The sequence below is a fragment of the Teleopsis dalmanni genome, chromosome 1 (genome assembly GCF_002237135.1).
Source record: "Teleopsis dalmanni isolate 2A chromosome 1, ASM223713v2, whole genome shotgun sequence".
NCBI lineage: Eukaryota > Metazoa > Arthropoda > Insecta > Diptera > Diopsidae > Teleopsis > Teleopsis dalmanni.
In genome coordinates, this window is record NC_051846.1 from 82144344 (window position 1) to 82165445 (window position 21102).

At 26.3% G+C, this 21102-nt stretch overlaps 2 protein-coding genes across 2 annotated transcripts; both read right to left on the minus strand.

Moving 5' to 3' along the window:
• Positions 1-2264: 2264 nt before the first annotated feature.
• Positions 2265-3015, minus strand: LOC119673073 (enhancer of split malpha protein). Its single transcript, XM_038084292.1, has one exon. It carries the CDS (start codon positions 2942-2944, stop codon positions 2459-2461), a length of 486 nt encoding a protein of 161 aa, XP_037940220.1. The 5' UTR covers positions 2945-3015; the 3' UTR covers positions 2265-2458.
• Positions 3016-18729: 15714 nt separating this feature from the next.
• On the minus strand, positions 18730-19729 carry LOC119671574 (enhancer of split malpha protein). Its single transcript, XM_038082274.1, has one exon. It carries the CDS (start codon positions 19619-19621, stop codon positions 19136-19138), a length of 486 nt encoding a protein of 161 aa, XP_037938202.1. The 5' UTR covers positions 19622-19729; the 3' UTR covers positions 18730-19135.
• Between the last annotated feature and the right edge of the window lie 1373 nt (positions 19730-21102).

A 21102-nucleotide genomic window follows, 5' to 3' on the forward strand; every position in this document is an offset into this window, starting at 1 on the left:
TGAACTACAACATCATATATTATTTTTATATTATTTTAATTAATTGAATTTTTGGCTGACTATACAGTTTTTAATAATGCTAAATACTCATCATCATTGGTTTTGGAATTATGTTGAATTATTCTTAAATTATTTCGGAGGCTGGAAGTATTAAGGGTTGAACTCGAAGCTCAGAATCAGTGTTCATTGGCCAACTGACCCAAAGCCGTACTTGACTTGTGTGTTTGCAGTTTTTTGTGTTAATTTGCAGTTTTTTGTTAATTTGCTTTTAAAGTTTATTAATAAATTTACTTGTTGTGTTATATTAGAACGAATTCATAGACTAACTGTAGAATAATTGAATCATTTAATTATATTCTATTTATTTATTTATTTATTTTTTTTAATTGTTAAATTTCAATACTTGAACGGCCAAAAGTTTAATTAATTAAAATAATATAAAAATAATTTTTGTTGTTGTCGATCACGTTTTTTCGAAACCTCTCTATAAGATTATCATATATTCCTAGTAATTAATTTTGATTAAAATTATTTCTGTAATACATAAACAAACTAGTATAAACATTTTAATCCCTTATAACATTCACTTTTCTAATGACAATTGAAATAAATTAAATCAGTTTGTTGATACTTATTCATGTTGAAAAATGCTAGACAAGCAGGTTGTGTTTTCTTGTATTTCCAGAAGATTTTGTAGACTATATCAGTAAGCTACAGTAGGATATAAAACTTCAATATATTTCTAAAAATATCAAAAGATTACTTGTATAATATATAAAGAATTTCAAACTTTTTTATAATCCAATTAATCCTCGCTACCTCCGTCATATATATATTTTAAGATTATTAAGATCTCGAATTCTCAATGAAATCATTGTATTATATATTAAATTAAACTAGTGTTAAGTTGAATACATTATAAATATGTTCAATATAAAATCATACTAAAAATACAATAGTCAGTGATAAAAGAATCGAAAAACAATTTTTTGTTGACTAGAGAAGTGTGGTGATATATAACAAAGTAGGTGAAAATGATCAGATTTTTGAGATTTGAAAATATTTTACTTAAATATTCATTCAAAAAATTTTTGGTGATATTGTTAGTTTTGTGTTGCAATAAAATACTGTTTTTTAAATAATAAAAACTATCTTGTTATTGCAAGCACAACATAAGCAACATAATATATACATTAGTCCTAAACTGATTTACATAAAGCGGTGTATGCTATGTTGTTTGTGCATTGGAAAGGACATACTTATCTGTAGTGCGTTTATCCTATTAGTCATAGTATATTTATTTTTTTGAATTTCGAGAGTGTGATACCCTTATCGCAAAGAAAATATTGCATAAAATAAATGGAAAACGATTAGGGATAAGGTTTATCTCTCTAATGCAGACAAGTGAAATGATATTGATTTTTCCTTTACAAACGAAACCCAAAAGTACCTGAGAACTAAGTGAACTCAAGATAAGTTTGTATGAAATGCTTATGTCTTGAATAGGTTCCTTCAATAGACGCTTGGCAAAAAGTAAGTCAAATGAACACGTGTTCAAATCAAAATAAGATTAGGTATGATATAAGTATACAGATTTTGTGCAGAGTACAAATATATATTGTAGACAATTATTAAATATACATACGACTATTTTTCTTATAATATTATATGTTAAATTAACTATGTATATTTTTCCTATTGTTTTCATTACTGTTATCAATACTGATCGTGTTTGATAATGGAAGTTGTGAGAATATCATTTTTTTGTTTTAATTAAAACCTTATAGTATCGGAGGTTTTACAATAACTAAATTTTTGCTCCTTTTAATTGCTCCCGTAATATAAACGCCGTTAAAGGAATTTTCCAAATACTTGTTATAGAGAGATTAATCTTCGAATAGAGTTTAAAATTTTTAGTTTTTAATTTAGTGCATTTTTAATAATTCAGGACATTTTTAATATATATTCCAAATCAAATCTCAATTTTATTGCAAACGAAATATATTAAACAGTAACCAGAAAGATTTCCTGGAACATCAATTACTATAATAAAAATAAAAATGAAGAAATAATAGTTTATATTTTATATAAAAGTTTTATTTATTCAATAACAACAAATTTTAGTAAAATTTTAATTTTAAAACTGATCTTTCCAAAAAAGATATAGCAAAAACAAATTTATACATACTTTGAACACTTTTTAAAAAATTTTCTAAAGAAAATTCAACAAAAGTGTTTTACAATAGCAAAAATTTTAAATGGAATTGTACTACAAAACGTTTTTTAATTATTAACAGACTTTTCGCAAAAAGTTCATAACAACATATTTCCCTAATGTCTCCCAAAGCTACAAAGTCGAGAGTCCAAACTTTGTAAACTTATTGAAGTTCATCCTTGGAGAAGTCACCTAACCGCCTATCACTGCAGCTCTGTTGAATAATGCACAAGAAATTTATGTTTAAGCCTGCGCCCAACGATCCAAAAAATTCCATTCGATTTGATATGGTTCGATCGTTTCACGCTGAATTGAGGTCCAAAAAAATGTGCCAGCATTAGTGCGCGCAAAATGGACAGGAACATAAAAATCTTCTTTATCAAAAGTCTTCAAGCGTCGCGTACCATCTTCGTTGTAAACAATTATGGCAGCACCTTCCTCTGATTGATGAATTTCCTCAATGAGGCGATTCTCTAAATGATCATTTGCCATGTTGTCCATGTCACTGCTTAGCCAGTCAAACTCTGATTCGTTTTCTTCGGAAGATATGTAAGAACTACGTTTCGGTTTCTTTGCCTTTGATTTAAAGACTCGGCCCAATATTGGCTTAATCATATTTTTTAAACGTCGCGATGGTGAAACTTTTGATTTATAAACAGTGTAAGTCTGGTTATTGAAGTTATAAGCTTGATCGGTAACATAGCTTGAGTTGAATTTTATAGCTGACATTTTGTGATCGCTTGTGAAATACACGCTTCTTGAAAATTTTAAAATATCTTTCTTACGTGTGTACTGATTGCTCGTTGCTGTAAGAATAATATCCAATTTGAATTCTATTGGGCTATATATACTCTCTTTTCGAGAGAACATGTATAGAGAATTGAGTAATTATTTTGGGTTAGCATACAGCATCTTAGCCAATAGAAACACGATTTACCTGCAGGTGTTCGAAAACAAATTTTCTCACGTTTTTCTTAGTAAGGATTCTAAAATTTGTAGAAGAAAAAATCTTTTTTCAATAAGTAAAATATACGTTACACAAGGATAGCATCAGCAGGTATCTCTTCTACAACCTTTATTACTATGTGCAGAGCGTGAGAAACAAACTTCATGCTTTGTTAAAAAAAATTGAAAATAATCTGTTTTTAGATATTTGCTACTCCGACGTGTATCCTAAGACGCTCATGGGATTTGCGATAGTGTTTTTGGTTGTCCTTATAACTGGAAAACACGCATATCTATAAGAAAATGTTCGTGTGCATACACAATAAACTGCAACAGTACCCAAACAAAGCGGATTGCTTGTGCGATCCTTGTCGATCGTGGGAACACATTATTAAGATTGTAAGGTTACTTTTAATTGAGAGTCCTTGGTGATAAGCGTAAATTGAAACCAAGCCATATGTTGTTGTTTTCAATTTTAATAAATTATGGTGTAATTTGTTGATGGACTTGTCACTGGAAATTTTTTCAGATAAGTAACACCAATAATTAGGAATGAATAAATAATGAATTATTTCATAATAAATCATTATTGCCTAAGAATTATTTACTATAAAAATTATTACTAATATTAGTTTAATGCGATTTTCAGTAATTACTTGAAAATAAATACCTTAACCTTGAAGTTGATTCTTAAACCTTCTGCTCTTATATTGAAAATGATCGAATTAGATTATATATTAATTAGGTTAAGAATGCATTAGAACTAATTTATTTTATTTATTTATTTTATGATTTATGGTATAATATCATTTCAATATATTTTAATTATTATATAATTATTTTTATATATTATAATAATTGATTTATTTATTATTATTAGAATTATTATATTATAATAAAATTTGTAAATTTTTTTGAGTGGTTTTTGTAAACTAAATGAAAATATAATATATAAATATAAAATAATAATTCTTTCTGCCTGTGTATACTTTGTTGCACAAGAAGGCACTCAGGCTGACTGGAGGTGGCTACTGGACGTGACCAGAACGACTCATTTCTGTAAAGGCCAACTATGTATATAAATAAGTACCTAAGTAGTTATACAAATAAGTCAATGTAGATAAATAAGTCTATTGATAATAGTTTGAATTACATTAGAAAGTTATGTATAAGTATGAGTAGAGTTACAGCTTAATGGAACGTATAATGCTTCCATAGCTTCGAAGGTTGTCATATACATATATATTATTAATTCAACAAAGTGAAAGCATTTTACATATTACTCCGAATATAGTGATTTAAGTATTAAAATGGGGATCATGCAGAAAGCGTCTCAAAAAAGCTCTCAATGCAAACCCAAACCTCAAACCATCTGCGATGATTATTGTTGTACATAATCTAAGGATCTGACAATCTAGTGCATATTCATTATGATATCATACTTGTCTGAAATCTATTATTGAAATTATTTAATGGGTTTCATTTTTTCCATTTTTAGTAATTAATTTACTACTTAATTTTAGTCATTTACAAACGTTTTTTCGAAAAAAAAATTATGAAACTTTTAAAATATTTTACTGTTTAGGGCGACATTGGCCCCCATGATGCGCTTTGTGACTGTGCCTATGTATAAGTTTAATTTCAGTTGTTTCGTATGTTATGTGCGTTTGCATTAATAGAAACTTTAGAAAAAAGAAACATTTTATACTATTTAAAAAAACTGAGGGAAAAGTTTGCATACTCATAGATAGCTTGGTATCCAGAGATGGATTCTTTTTTTGTTATACTAATTAATAACTTATGATCAGTAACGTATGGTTTATATGGTGTATGAAATTTTATATATTGTGAAACAAACATTTCGGGAAATTTATGATGAGTATATCTATATACAGATTAGCTTCGGTTAGGAAATATCGACGATCGCTAGGGGATCCACTTACGTCTATTGTTTCATTGTAGTACCGTATAATGAAGAAATTCAGAGTTTAAAATTATCTGGAACCTTTGGCGAAGCTTCTGTTTAGTGAGAGCTCTTGTAATTGATCAAGATTCTCAAGGAAGAGGGTCCTGTAAGTTTTGTTGAGTCGCCGCCGTACATGAGCCGGTAAAGACAAAGTAGATGAGAGGCACTAGTCTTCCATACATAGTCTTCCCTACAGCTTTGATAGGTATGAATGAAAGGGAGATTTAATCTTCTAGCATGGTTTCGTAAGCTGCTATGACTTGTAAACAAACCTACCATAAAACTGTAATCTCTACGGGGCCTATATATACATATATAGTTTTGTGTATAGCTTAAAGGTATAAAACAATTATGAGACAAGTTCATATTACAGATACAAGTACTACAATGTGGTAGTTTCTGTAATCAGAAAAACTTAAAATGCTAATTTAAGCATAAAAGTTAATAAATTATTTATTAATACAAGTAGTATTTAATTAATTAAATTAATGTTTTGCAGTATACTTACATGTAACTGTCAAAAACAAAAAAAAATTTCCATATACATATTTTGGATTAGACTCCCTTATACCGTTTCAGTAATTATATATGTGTATTATAAAACTCGTATATTAATATCATTTCATTTTTTAAAATATTTGACCAATAATCAAAAGAATCCCTGTACATTTTTGTAACGTCAAATAAATGACCCCATTAATCCTTAACGTATTTGTTGAGTTTTTTTCACAAAAAATTATAATTGGGCTTTTTTTCCAGTCATCATTAAAAATTATTTCAGAAAAGGTTTCTTACCTTTTGCCTTGTCAGGTTTCAAACAGGTACCTTCGATGGCAGTTAAGGGTACCTGTTTCAGTGATTGTATTTCTATCTTACAATTAAAACTTGTTTGGATGGTTGTGGTGCATTTCAAAACTAAATAGTGGAAGCATTAACGGCGACCGTAAAGAGGTTTATTTTTTTATCAAAAAGTCTTAAAGAATTTATAATCACTTTTGGTTTTGTGCGCTACAGTTTTGGGCAGTATATTATGTATTTATAATGCTTTAGATAGTTCAGGTTTGCTTGTTATAATCTTTTGTGTTTATAAAAAAATCAAAACTATAATTCGGGATTCAAAAAATTAAGAAAAAACTTGAATTATAACCGATGCAAATTTAGTTTTTCATTCGAAAACTTTTTGTTTGCTAAAAATATTTAATGCAGATAGAGTAGAACCCTTTATTATATATGCAGATTATTGTATAATGTCAAGGTTAAGATTTACCTTATCCAATTATCACAAAATATCTTGACTAAAAGAAAAGAGCTAGATTTGAAGTAGCAAAATATGTGCTGACTTTTGACTTATATGTATTGACTTAAAAATCAGTTTCACTCTAGGGATGTTCTTATCAGTCTACCAAAAATGTAATATAACAATTTTAAAATAGAGTACTTAGAGATATTGTTAAAGCTTTATAGTATGTTAGAAGTACTGACATAAGCAGGGATATCAAAATCACATAAGTTTGATTAAAAAAGAACCTTCAAATGACATCTGAATTGCAAACCATATCAATAACATAAATTCCATACAAATGAAATCAAGAAACTTACTTAGAAGGTTGAAGCCGTTTAATATCTGTGAAATAATGAAGTTCAACATCAAAGGAAACTCATATGTGAATTTTCATGCAATTAAAGAGGTTAATGTGGCAACGAGACCAGAAATTATGAAATTACTTTAAAAACCAAGGATTTTGTCTTTAAAATTTTTACAAATACTTATATATCTTATATTAATAGTTACTATATTTAAATAACTACCACATAAGCTGTATAAATAAAATCTTTTTATATGATATTGTGCTCTCAAGTTTTTTATTAGTTAATCAAACTTCTTTTTTTTTATTCTCTTCTAATGTCACTTAAGTTTAAACAAACTATATTTGAGAGAACTCATTATTTGTGTTTTATAAGAGCTACCTTAGAGGATAGTTATTATTAGAAATGGAAATTTTTTATATTCATATTTTTTAATGCTATTTATAAAAGTAAGTTAATCTTTTGTTGTAATATATACACGCTAAATACATTGTAGGGAACTTCGAATGGTTGACATGACCGATTAAGGTATTAAATGAAGCAGAACAAACAATATAAGAAAGGTCAAGAAAATTAGTTTTAACAAAAACAACTAAAAAAGTTGATATAAAAACAAGATATATAGTTAGTTTTGGTTGTACTGAATATTGAATGCCCTTCACACAAAGTAAATACTAACCAGAATATTATATATCTGTACTATATATTTATATGTCACTTTAAAGCGTCTCTGAAATGATCGTTTAAAGAAATAAGTTAATCGGGAAAAAACTAAATCGGATGAAATAAGATAACTTAGGGAAAAGTTTCTATAGTTAAATTATATGTATAACCAGGTTTATTGAAATTTGAATCCAGTTCCTGTGAACTATATCATTACAAAATTATGATATTGAGAATTGTGATTGTGATGATATTTGTATTGAATTTATACAAATTGAAACGCAGTCATAATTTTGGTGCTTGGATTTATGTATGGAATCGGATTGCAGTTTAAACTTGATTTCGTAACTAACATAAATGAGTTGGTTGAGCCAAACTAGCAAAACCCATTAAGATCACTGCTATATGAATAAGTGTCAACATTTTTTCATTTCACTTGAAGAATGATTGACAGATACAGGCTGTACTGTATCTCGTGAAGTTAATCAAAACTATATATATATGCTTATATTTTATATGCTTTTTGATGTCTCCAACAGAGCATTGCAAGTGGCTGATAAAATTTATTTACCATTTCACACTTTGTGTGAAGGGTATAATTGCTATTGTCATGTCTTAAATGCATCTCCATTATACAAACATGTATATGAGGCATGAGTAGTGAGTATATAAATAAAAAATGTAAATCTTGATTGATTAAATTCTGGTTGTTATTATTATGATTTTCTTTTTTAGGGTATATCACAAACAAGTGTTAAACCCGTTTTTGAGTTGTTTTGGCCTTTAATTAAAATCCTTACTGAACCTAAAACCCAACGATAAGTAAAAATGTTGACGTTGTCCAATTTTTGTTTTTTTCTCGTACCCCCAAGTGTAGAATAAATTATATAAATTATGTGTGGAGAAAGAGATAAAAAAATATGATATGTAATGCAATATAGAGGGCCGCTTTTCACGCTTGATTGGAATAAGTTTTTTAATTCAGAAGAGGGGACCATCATTTTGTTATTGTCAAAAATAACAGCATCGTTTTTGGTTTTTGTGTGTTTTTATTGGGAACAGATTTTATTAACATTTTTTAATATAACATTGTATTAATTTGAATAATTTATATTTAAACTATATTAAAATACATTTAAAATGGTTAAAGTGAAATTTTTCGTTTCAAATTTTCATAAATAGTTTTATCAATAACTGGATTATGCTGTCTTCAAAAAGTACAGCCATTGATTTGATCAAACTGTCTCTTGGTTCAAATTAATATGGTTAATAAACTAAAACAAAATAATATATTGGTTAAGTTGAATAATATTGAATAATTAATATGAAATCAATTATTTAAAATTTAAAATAAAATTTGTCTCAAAGTATTTGCAAAATACTTTGTGGTAGCAAAAAAAAGATATTTTTACTGAAACAGTTAATGGACAGTAAATAGTGCTCTACGTATAGCATATGTTTAAATTACATTATGCTGCCATCTATGAATAATATCTCCAATTATATTTCAGACAAGAGTTCTAATCAGGATTTTTCCATTTATTGTGTGAAAAATATTTTCTCCTATTAGCTCAAGAGTACAGAAATATAGTTTATGGATGGTGTAAATAAATATTCTTATTTCATACGAATATGCCAATCAGAAAAAATTCAATATACCGTTTATGTCGTAAATATACAAGAAATATATCTACTTGACTTGTCTACAATTATATAAATTTTGAATAAAATAAATCTATTAATGTTTGACACCATATTGTAGAGTCCTTGTACACGCAAATAAATTAAATTTTGTATGTTTAAAAAAATATATTTATTTTAAAATAAAAATTAACAACATTCAATAAATATTTATATATAATCATATTTTACTACAATAAATAATATTATAGTAAATGGAAGACAATTAATTAAAGCTCAGATTTTTATCACATTATTTAAATCCTTAAAACTATATTCAATTTAAGTTTTTGTGTCGTGCTGTCAGTTGATATGTAGTAACCAATATCAAAGTTAATATCATTATCAATATTATACCGAGGTAAATTCTATGAATAAGCTCCATTTACAATAGAGGTTGCCACTAAAGTCTCCAGGGGTTGTTCACATTCTTCCTCGTTTTGATAGCTCACATTGATGTCTGTTACTTCATTTTCATGAATCGCTTCATTGAAAAACTTTTCATGTTTCTGTGAATTTTTGAGGAACCTCCATATTGCCTGGTAAAGAATTTTAATACCTTTACTTGGTTTATATTCAGTTTTGTATTTGGGCATGGTGAACGTTGAGTTGATCAATGCTTCGTAAGCCATTTAAAATATTGAAAATGTCTCGTAAGATAGAAATTGACGTTGATCTCTAGTTTACGCAAAGACTCGGGCTACTCTGATACTAAAACTATTCCCATTACGATATTTATATCAACTGGTTGAACTACCCTTAAATTTTTTAACTTAAGCAGCCAATCAGAGAAGGCAGTCGCAAGCAGGTGAAAATTCTTTCTCTGCTTTTTTCGGTAGAGATTTTAATCCTAGGAGAGACACGTACCTGTTTGTGTTGCGCACACGTGTGCGTAACCATGAAGGAATTTTCAAATGGAACTACCTGTATAAGGGGTATTTCCAAAAAAAATCATTAAATCCTGACAGTAAGATCGTGGGAAAGTAAAATAAAATTTTACAATTCTTTTACTATGGCTTGTTATTATTTATTTAGGATACTTTTTACTCTGACATGGTAATTTGAGATACATTCATTTATAGTTGTGTGGAATTTTTGCCTTTGTTTTCATTCAGTTCTAGTGTAATTTGGGCACCGTTAAATTCTGAATATCTTTTATATTTTCATTGTAATTAATTTTGGAAACGTTTGTAAAATTTTATAATATTTTTAAAATGCAATGAAAGTGTTGGACCCTCGTTAAACATATGTTGTCTTTCTTTAAGTGGGCGAGTCTATGATTCAAATTGCTTAGATAAGGGTTTATAAAAGATTTTCTTATTTTATATATTTTATCGCAATTTCACAGATCTATGTAATATTAAGATAAACTTTTTCACATTTTATAATATCAACACTTTTTATTAGGGGCACATAGTTATATACAAATTATATCATTTGTATATATATATATGTTGTTTATATATATTTGGGATGATTTCTAACCAGATTTTTTTACAAAGAATATCAACAATCAGAAAATCAAAAATACTGTTAAAAAATGCATTACAAATGCCATTCATTCCTTTGTAGGCCTTGTGGATAAGGACAATAATATATGATGTAATAATAAACAATCAGCAATGGGCTTTTATTGATTGTCATAATAGTTGGTTCTACTGTTTGGTATTAAACACTCAAGTAGAAGTCTTTTGTAGATGTGAAGATTCAATAAGACGTCAATTCCAAATCTGTTTCTCTTTATTTTATGATTTCTTCAAAATACCATTGTTAAAGTATTCTTTTCTTGATAGGGTTATTTGTAATTAGAGGTACAATGATAATACTATTTTATCCTTGCGAATAAATTGCGTTAAGTGATATTTTTGTCAATCCAATTATTTACTGATCATTTATGCATTCATTATTATTTATAAATTTTAAAGTTGTATAATTACACTTGTGGTAAAAGTTTTATGCAAAACTGCAACACAGGTCCTCAATATGAAATGCAGATAGTATTGTCTATAACTAGTTTATTAGTTTTTGTATTGGATGCTATATATTGGTATATATGTATGACTCAATCTTTAGTGGCACTAAAAAACATATAACTTAACCATTAATTTTTTGATAATTGTATAAGTATATAGTATATTGATTTCAGTTTTTTAACAATAGCCCAAAGAATGTTAGATTGTGATTATTTTTTACGAATAAATAAGTTTGATTTACAAATAAAAGTTTAGTTCATATGATATATTGGCGTTGAATATGCAATAACAACAGAATTTAGTATAAAATTATTATCGCCGGCAGTATCATTCTTGGACTCAATAAAACTTTACAGAATGCTGATAAGGTATACATATTTATCACTGTATATAATAATGTTAAAACGTGGGCGTAGAGTATTTTATTTTTTTTCTTGTATAGATTAAAAATGGAATCTAAATAAATGCCTTTAAAAACACAATACTATATAATAAAATCACATTAATGACATATTTATTCTATAATATCGATATTTAAAATGTTTAATTTCTGAAAGGCAATAAAACTAAGCAATAAAGATATATAGAACATATTCTGTTATGAAGTGATATTAAACTCCCCGATTACTATAATCACGCAAAGCGTTATATCTAGTGATAGATAGGGTCGTTAGTTGCAGCTTACTAAATACTAGGCAATAAAAATAATTATTAAAAAAAAAGTTCGTTACGGCCCAATGTTCCCCTGGGAACGTGCTGGATTGATAGATAGATTGATTGATATAATTAACAACAACCCGATTTAAGAAATATGTATAAGTGAACTATATTGTTAACAGTGGTATATTTAAAGTACAATAACAATTTTGGCTAAAAAAATCAAGTCATTATTATAAGGAACACTACCAGGAACTCATAGAATTCAACAACTTGTTTTTATTATGCTTTATCATAGATTGTTAATTAGAATATATTATTTTAGAGAAAAGTCTAAAAGTATGTGGAAAAAGAAAATCTACAACGTATCACATGCTTATATCGATGATGTTAAAAAATTCTTTAAATGCTCAATGCTCTTATTATGGCTCAGATACGCAATTTATCTGCTAAGATTGTTGATAGTTGCATATATGTGATGACCATAAATTTAATGTTAAGTTTTTCTTGCCTAGAGTGACGTGTCTTTATGACGAAATAACTATTGAAAAATTAGACGGATTCGAATAGCAAGGAAAAGACAAAGACAAAAATTTTAATTAATTTATTGAAATTTGGCCGATCATCTTATTTACCACTCCAGTGTGAACTTTGGCTTCCAATTTGGCCAACCATACAACTCTGTCAATTAAATTTAAATTTAAATTAAATTCTTTCCTTTAAATTAAATTTTTTGATTAAATTAAATTTAATTAAAAATTAAAAATTTAAAGGGCTTAGTTCATGTTGTTCATATACATGAGATTTCCTGACTGAAGTTTTCACAAAAAACAAACAAAAATGCTGTGATTTAATTATGTATAATATATTAAGAAATCCAAAGTTGAAAATTTTTGCCTTTATACAACATAATTTTATAATTAAAAAAATTATTATTTTAGAAATAATTTATTCTTTAATGGTATGCTTTAAATGACCTCAACTTTGAAGGACTCTTCAAACTCTTTCATCAAAATCAAAATCCTATACATAATTACGAAATTTTTATGAGAAACCCCGAATTAAAATAATATTGAATTAATTTTGTTAATTCTGTTAATTAATTTTTGTTGATTTTGTTAATGCGCATCTAGGACCTATTTGATATATTTGTATTCTATATCTGCAAAATAAGTTTGTCCTGCAAAATAAGTCTGTATTGCAAAATCAAAGCCTGACAATAAGACTTCTGTTACATTTGATTGAAATTTTATATCTAAAAGTCAGATAAAAATAATAAATTTGAATTCAATTCTCGTTTTTATTTATTTGTATACAATTTTAAAGAACATGTATAAATACAAAAACAAAAGTTTAAAGCTTCAGTAGTTATCACTTTTTGAGCATTTTGTCAAAGAAATGCCACACCAAATCCATTGACTGAAACTAGGTTTCATTAAAGCTGCACATAAGCGTTTAGGGGTCCAATAGTATTCTCGTAAGGCAGTTACTACATCTTCTGGATCACACTATTAATCATATGAGGAAAATATCACAAACTTAATAAAGCAGTTCCTTTTAGACATTTGCTTCAATTTGCTCATTCTGCCAGTTCTGGAATTCTTCAATCGTCATGCAGTAATGTAACATTGTGATCTCAAGTTTTGCGGATAAAGCAGGAGTGTCATCAGTTTGTTTTATCAAAGCTTTGAAAGTATTTTGCAATATCTTTAAACCTTTCTTTATGTTTTTAGTGGTTCGGAAGATATTTTTTTTCATTCTCGTTACAGTTGACAAATTTGCGTAGTTATTGCTGCCAACAGGAATATTTGTTAATGACATTTTAATTAAATTTACTTAAATCAAGTTTTAATGTAAGTAAAAAATAAAATTTCTTATTTTCTAGAACGAAGTTGATATGTTGCTGAGCTGTTGCTTACTGACATCAGCGTACTATTGGAGACCGGTATTTATACAAATTCCGCAGCTCAAATTCTCTCTGATCCTTATTGGCTGAGTTTCTCATTTTAATACTGGTTGCTCATAAGAACTGAGTTTATGTTCTTATTTGCAGGATATTTTTATGAGGTATGACTTGATATCTTTGCTTGTTATCTACAATGTATTCAATCAATTTGTTGTTGTTATTTTGAAATTTATTTCTCTTTGTTTATTTAGTTTGATTGATGTTGTTGTCTTTTCATAAATTTTTATTAAAATTATTAAAATAAATTCGATATGCGGGGATATGCTAAAATTTTGTAATAATATACAAATAAGAATATGTATTCTATATCCCGCTTTTCTTAAATTTGTTGTTCTCTATTAGGTTATTTAGATGTATAACAAATAAAAAAAAAATAATAGAACTCTGTCTTCAGGAATGAGCACAATATAATTTATTTCAATTTATGTGGGTTATAATTATATAATCAATTTTTGAAATTACTCAAGAAACCCTCGAATGATCTCTAAACAAATGTTTAGTACCAAATCGCCCGCATAGTTCTACCCTGTAACATACAAGTAATTGACCATTTCCAATGTCACTGATTTCATTAGTGATTCTATACTCAACTAATATACAATTTTCATGAATTAAGATTTAAAGGAAATCTGTGGTACGTATTTTTGGCAATATTTGAAATTTTATTCCATTTTCATTTCACTCATGTTTATGTTAACATACTATTAACATATGTACATAATATTATACCCATGCTCCTATGAGACGAAATAAAATTATAATGTTTAGATTGTAAAAATTCAAGAGTCACTGGTCGTTGCATGTTGCACATATGACCCACATACACATTCCGAGTGCACATTATGGTATAGATAGTTATCAATGAAATAATTTATTTCATTGTATATACTTAAAAATAGATTCGGAGTAAGTATTCAAATAAAATAACATATTCTTTTTGATTAAAACCATTGAATGTTCTACTATAATTTTCTAAGTTTCTTCAAATATATTATTTGGAGAGTAAGAATTAAGGCTTTTAATTGAGTTTTACTGGATTTTATAAACTGTATATACAAAACAATAAATATAAATATAAATAAAATAAATATAAATATACACAAATAACCATTATTATGTCAATTTATGTATTAAGCGTACGAGGGGTATTTGAAAAATTTTTCGCCCAACATACAAAACAATGTTTTGTCATTTCTTGTTGTAATATATTTTCTAACATTATCTTTTCTTAACTTGAAATACTTATAAGTAATATATTCCATATTTCTTAACTCATCCATATTGTGCAATATGACAAAAACTTTAAAAGATCTTATAATATGAGTAGAACTTTATCCTTCAGAAGCAAAAAATTTTACTTCCGTCTAAGTCTGATAATAGTCGTTATGACTGTCAAAGCGTAAGCCGGTGCATTGCCTAAGTGAAACAAAACATTATTGCTTTGTAATTAGAGATGTTTTATAGTAATTAAAATTTATAACTTTGTCAGTAATACATATGATCTTCAGAATGTAGTAAAAGAATTCACATCCTGTTTATAGTCATAGATTCCTAAATATATCAGAAAACGTCACTAATTTGAAAACGTCACTAATTTCCCATGTTTTCTACAAACTTAGGAAGTTTTTAAATTTTAATTTGATGATAATTTAATACGATGATCACATAATTATATGCCGACAACTTTTGGTCACCCATAACTCTTATCATTAATTCAGTAAAAATGACAACGTTTTTAATGATAGCTTTACATTATAGCGGTCAGACGTCCCGATTTTAGCGCTACTATCTCGTTTTTAATATACTATCAGGTCGCCGTTTTATACATCTTGATTTTTAAAATTTTAAGTGCTTACTACTTTTATAACGTTTTTGATTTAATTTGTCTTAATATTAAAGTAAACAATATTATATATTTTTATTTTTTTAATATGTTTTTTAGTAAATATTTTTGAATTTTATGTATAAATTATTTATAAAATAAAAGTTTATTATAGACACAAAAATAATATGAATTGTATATATGTACAAGCAATTATGTGTCATAAGTACTCCTTCCCTTCAAGCTACTTAGATTCTAGCGTTATGAATATTTAATGTGATTAAGATTTCATTGGCAATGGCATATTATATTCTAAGTACAAAAATTTACCAAGTACAACACTCTTTTTCCCTCAAATCCTAAAAATTGGAGAGTTAATAAATATATTACTGATATTAAAAACAATTGCTAATTATAGGGTTGCTTTTTAAAGCACTATTCAATTTTATATATTGAAATAATAAATATTTTTGCTGTGATAAATTGCTTGATGTTCTGAGGTAAAACTTTTCAAATACCCCACGTATATCAAAATCGTTCAAAATTGATTCTTAAAAAATTATTTAGTTTAAAATATTATTATAAATATTGTGTGTGGTACTATCCTTAATTGGTTATATGTGTTTGTTTTACGTTCACTTTCAGGTTCTTTTAATTTTTAAATTATATTAAAATAAATATTTTAAATTATTTTGATATTAATTGAAATTTGTTTAATCTATTGAAATTTAAAATAAATAAAACATTTGATAAAATAAAATTGCTTAATATTTTAAAATTAATAATATTTTGAAAATTTTAAAATTATGTGAGTAAAATTTTTTATTCCGATATTTTTATAATATTCTAATTATTGTAATTATTCAAACTTAAAAATATTTAAACTTTGAAAATGTTTTATGATGGCATTAAGTATAAGACTAATTTATTACTATATAATTTATATATGGTCTGCTGTTTAGTTGTTGTAATGTATGTATGTGTGAATGCGCATGAAATCATTCATGTAAATATCAAAGTTTAAAGAGTTATTAGTTTATTTTTTATATTAAATTTTAACCTTTAAAAGATTAAAATCAAACACACAGTTTTTATTTAACTTTAATAATTAAATAAAATTTTATTTTGAATCAAGACTTGAACATGGTTTTATGCTGTAATATTTAACATTTCGTCCATACATTTCACTCTTGTCTAACATTTCAATATCTTGGCAGAATAATTATAATAAAATTTTATCTAAATGCAACGGTTAAATAGAATATTTTTTGCATTTTTATTAAGGTTTGTATGGAAGAATTAAATTTGCAATAATTTTATGCAGATATTTTCAATGTCTAATATAATTACTTAATTAGATAATGTTGAGAACTGATTTTAAAATAGATGTATGAATTTTTATATATATTTATTATGTTTATTATATGATGTTTTATTAATTTTTAAGATCTCGTCTTTAATTGATTAAATGGTTTGAATTTAATATATGTTAATATATTTGAAATATTTATATATATATAATATAAATAAAATATATATATAAAATATATATAATTTATTTATATAGTTAATATATTTATAAATATATGAGATATAAATATATTTATTTTAAAATATAAATTTGTGAACAATTTTTTAAGTGTGTTTATTTTCTGTTGTTTTTATATTCTACATTTTTTGTTTCTTATATGTATTTTGTTTTAGATTAATTAACTTAAACTTATATATTTTAAATTACACTGTCTTTATTTGCATTTTTCCAAATTAAATAATTTAATTTGTTACATTTAATAATGTGATGTAGAGGAACCAGCTCATGTTACAGATATTTAGTATTTTTTATGTTTTCGGATCTTGTCACTCATAGATTCAATTTCAATAATCCTATAATTTTTGTTTTAGAATTTATTTCAGTTGATAATAGTATTGATGGTCTGATTAAACTTACGTCTAATCAGATGACGTGGTATGTCTAATATAGGCTGTATAAATTTTTTAAGTGTATTAAAATTGTAAATTATTTATTAAGCCGAAGTTAGGGAGAATTGGCTTTGTTGAACAAATTAAAAAGTACCATCAAAGTTGCATTAAATCAGTGACATTCATTTTTAAGAACTTTGTTGGTTGTATGATACTTAAAAAATTATTATATGATAATTAAAAACTATTATTATTGGCATGTTCTAGTATTACAACAAAGGGATAAATTAAGAACTTAGTCCTTTTACATAGGATATCGGTTTCTAGCTATATATCTTAACTCATTAAATGTTTTACACGTTTCCTTAATAATGCTTCTACGCCATGTCATCTTGGGGGTTCCAATGTAGGGCTAATGTATTTACTATTTCGTTTAAAAAATATTAACTATGATAAATTATTTAATTAGTATGCAAAATTAAAATAATAAGGCGAATAATTCTGTTTTTACATTTCATTAGTTTTATCGAAATACATTAAAAGTATGAACTATTTTTTTAAAAATAAATGTTTTTCTGAGTTCAGTTTCAAGTAAACTAAAATAAGTATTTTCTAATTGTTCTTATATTTATGTTATTATTATAATAATATTTCTATAACGTAGTATATATGAATTTTTAATAATATAAAAAAAGTATGGAAGTAAATTTCTAGAGTTTAGCGTTATTATTAAAATATTTTTTAAATAATTGGTTGTTAATAAGTTTTTTGATTTTGATATATTATTTGTATTTATTAATTTGCATTAAAATTTTATTATTCTATTAAGAATGAGGTTTAGGCTACAAAAATGATAATTCTTGTTTAGGCTACTCTGGTCTTATGGGATGTAAATGGGATGCAAATAAATTTTCTCAATTTATAATTATTAAATAATAAAAAATCATACACCTGAAGATGTTGGAAAAAAGCCCATAAAACTTCGGATGATAAATTGAAGTAAATTTAAATTTATTTCCATTCCAGTCATAAGACCCCAGTAGCCTAAACAAAAATTGTAATTTTTTTATTGTATTTTTAAAAATATTTATAATACAGATATATTTTTGTTAAATTATTTTACCACTTCATTTAATAATTTTCAAATTCAAACAATGATATCTGAATAAGTCAATATATTTTAATTTTATGCGTTTATTAATTTTTATATATTATATTTTATATATATTATATTCTTTCAAGTTATATTAGTAATTTTCGATGTATTTTGTTTAGAAATAAGAGTTCCCTTTTAATGATATATTTAAAGTAAAACAAAAAGTATTTTTTTCATATGTTGTTTATTTTTTTAATTAATTAATTCTTAAAAAAATAGCTTAAATATAAAATATTTTACATGGAGGACAATGATATAAAACTAAATCACTTAATAACCTAGGAAGACAATGATAATAGATATTTATATATAATTTCTTAATTCTAATTTGTTATGTACTAAAATCACAAAATATTAAAAGTACAAAAATAATTGTAATAAATTCTTTCAAATTTGACACAAATTTTAGGAATCAAACATTTCTAGATAATAACAATTGAATATCAATTATTTATAAACACTAATATCACTAAAATAGTAGTAGTTCAGCAAATTAATCGAAAATATATTCATTAACAGAATATAATTGTTAAGTTTGCATTTAAAGCTGGCGAGAAATATATTTTATAGACGTCATGTCGGAATCTAAGCCTGCCCCCAACGATCTAAGTGCTGACGCAGTTCAAGCTCTTGTTGCCGTTGACGTTGAATGTCCGTTGATGTCCAGAAGAAAGTACCATTTGAGGTGCGTGCGAAGTGAACCGGTATAAATTCTTGTTTTCGATCTACAGGTAGAACATGTTGATCTTGACCTTGCTGTACTATTACCGCAGCATTATCACCGCAATGACGTATTTCATCATAGATGAGCTGCTCCAGCGCCTCGTTAGCCAAATTGTCATTAATTGCATTGGCGGCTACTGGATCTTTTCGCATATCTTCCAGTGAAGAATTGTATGCATTCTGCTGTTGTACTTCGGCTAAAGTTTTTTTCAGTAACTGCTTCTTCTTGATGATCCGCAACAATGGCTTAATTAGCTTTTTGAGACTTCGCATGGCTGTCGTGTGTTGATCTATTTTGTCCACTGCGACTGAGTTTTGGAATTTGTATTCGCGTGTTATAAACAACATTTTTTCTTTATATTTTTCGATTATATTTCGTTTCGAAAACTTCAAAAACTTTTCTTATTTAATGTATCTGGAATGATATGCGTGTTACTGCTTTGCTTGACTTGTAGTAAATGTAGTGCCATGAAGAGCGTTTCTGGTTTTTATATCATTTCTCTCCCTGAACATTGCTGTAGATTGAGATACTCATTGAGATACACTGCGCTCACATCCAATAGCCAATCAGAATGCGCTCTACTGCAGGTGGTTTGAAAATTCAAATAAAAACCAACTTCAGTTCAAAAAATCACAAAATCTTTAAAGACTTTTCCAGTATCGGTGGTAGTTAATTTTTTTACAACATAAAAATACTTTGTACTCTCAGTGGATATCCACAACAAAGACTCTTTCTGAAATCTGAGCTCGAGCGGTGGCACATAAATGCAGTTTTATGCTGCACGTGTGTGAATCATGGCCAAAACGTGTTACTGCACGAGGCAAAGGATTTTTTTTTCTTGTTAAAAATTGAAATAACCATAAAGCAAGATTTTTAATATTTAAAAAATTTTTAATTCTAATTTTTTATTTTAATTTTTTTTTAAAAAGATGCATAAAGATATTTGATTATATTAGACTCTTTCAAATAAATTGAAATAATTTTCTTGTATTAGCTAATTTCAAATACTTAAAGAATTTTCTCTCTATTATAATATACTTTAATATACAGATATTAAATATAATTTATATAATTAACTAATATAATATTTAAGTATTAGTCAAATTGCATATGAAAGTTAACGACAAAGTAGAATGTACAATATAAAAAATATAATAAAATCCGACTCCGTCGTAAATTTAAAAATATATAATTAGTTTTAGTCTCAGTAAAATATTGAAAACATTTATTTTACATATACAAAATATTTTTTTTATTTGAGTTATATAAAATTTGTTGATTTGGAACATCATGGTAATATTAACAAACTAATACTTATTTAATAAATGTATTTAAATATATACGAAAATGCCTATACAGTACGGAAGGGAGTTCGCTTTCTTTGTATAAGATGATTAAAGGGTTTCTTTTAATGCAGCACTATATACTCTATGTTATACAAAATAAGTCATCGTATAACATAGGGCCGTCCAGAGTAGATGCGATCGCGGACCAAAACAAATCACTGTATAGATTGGATGGCCGCAAGAACAAGTACTTACGTTCATAGTTGTTTTCGACAAAAATAAACATACAGTTATAATTTTAAGTATAGTTTTATTAATTTATCAATTTAAATTCATATATTTGATATACCATAAAAATAAAACAATGTAGTTTTACCTGTAAATCAAAAGAAAATTTGCGTAACTGTGATAGATTAAAAAAAGTCGCGGGCTGCATGTGGCCCACGGACCGCACTTTGGACAGCCCTGGTATAATATATTTTGAAAAAATATTTGTAAATAAATTAACTTGAAATTAGCTATATATTGCAAAATAATTGTAT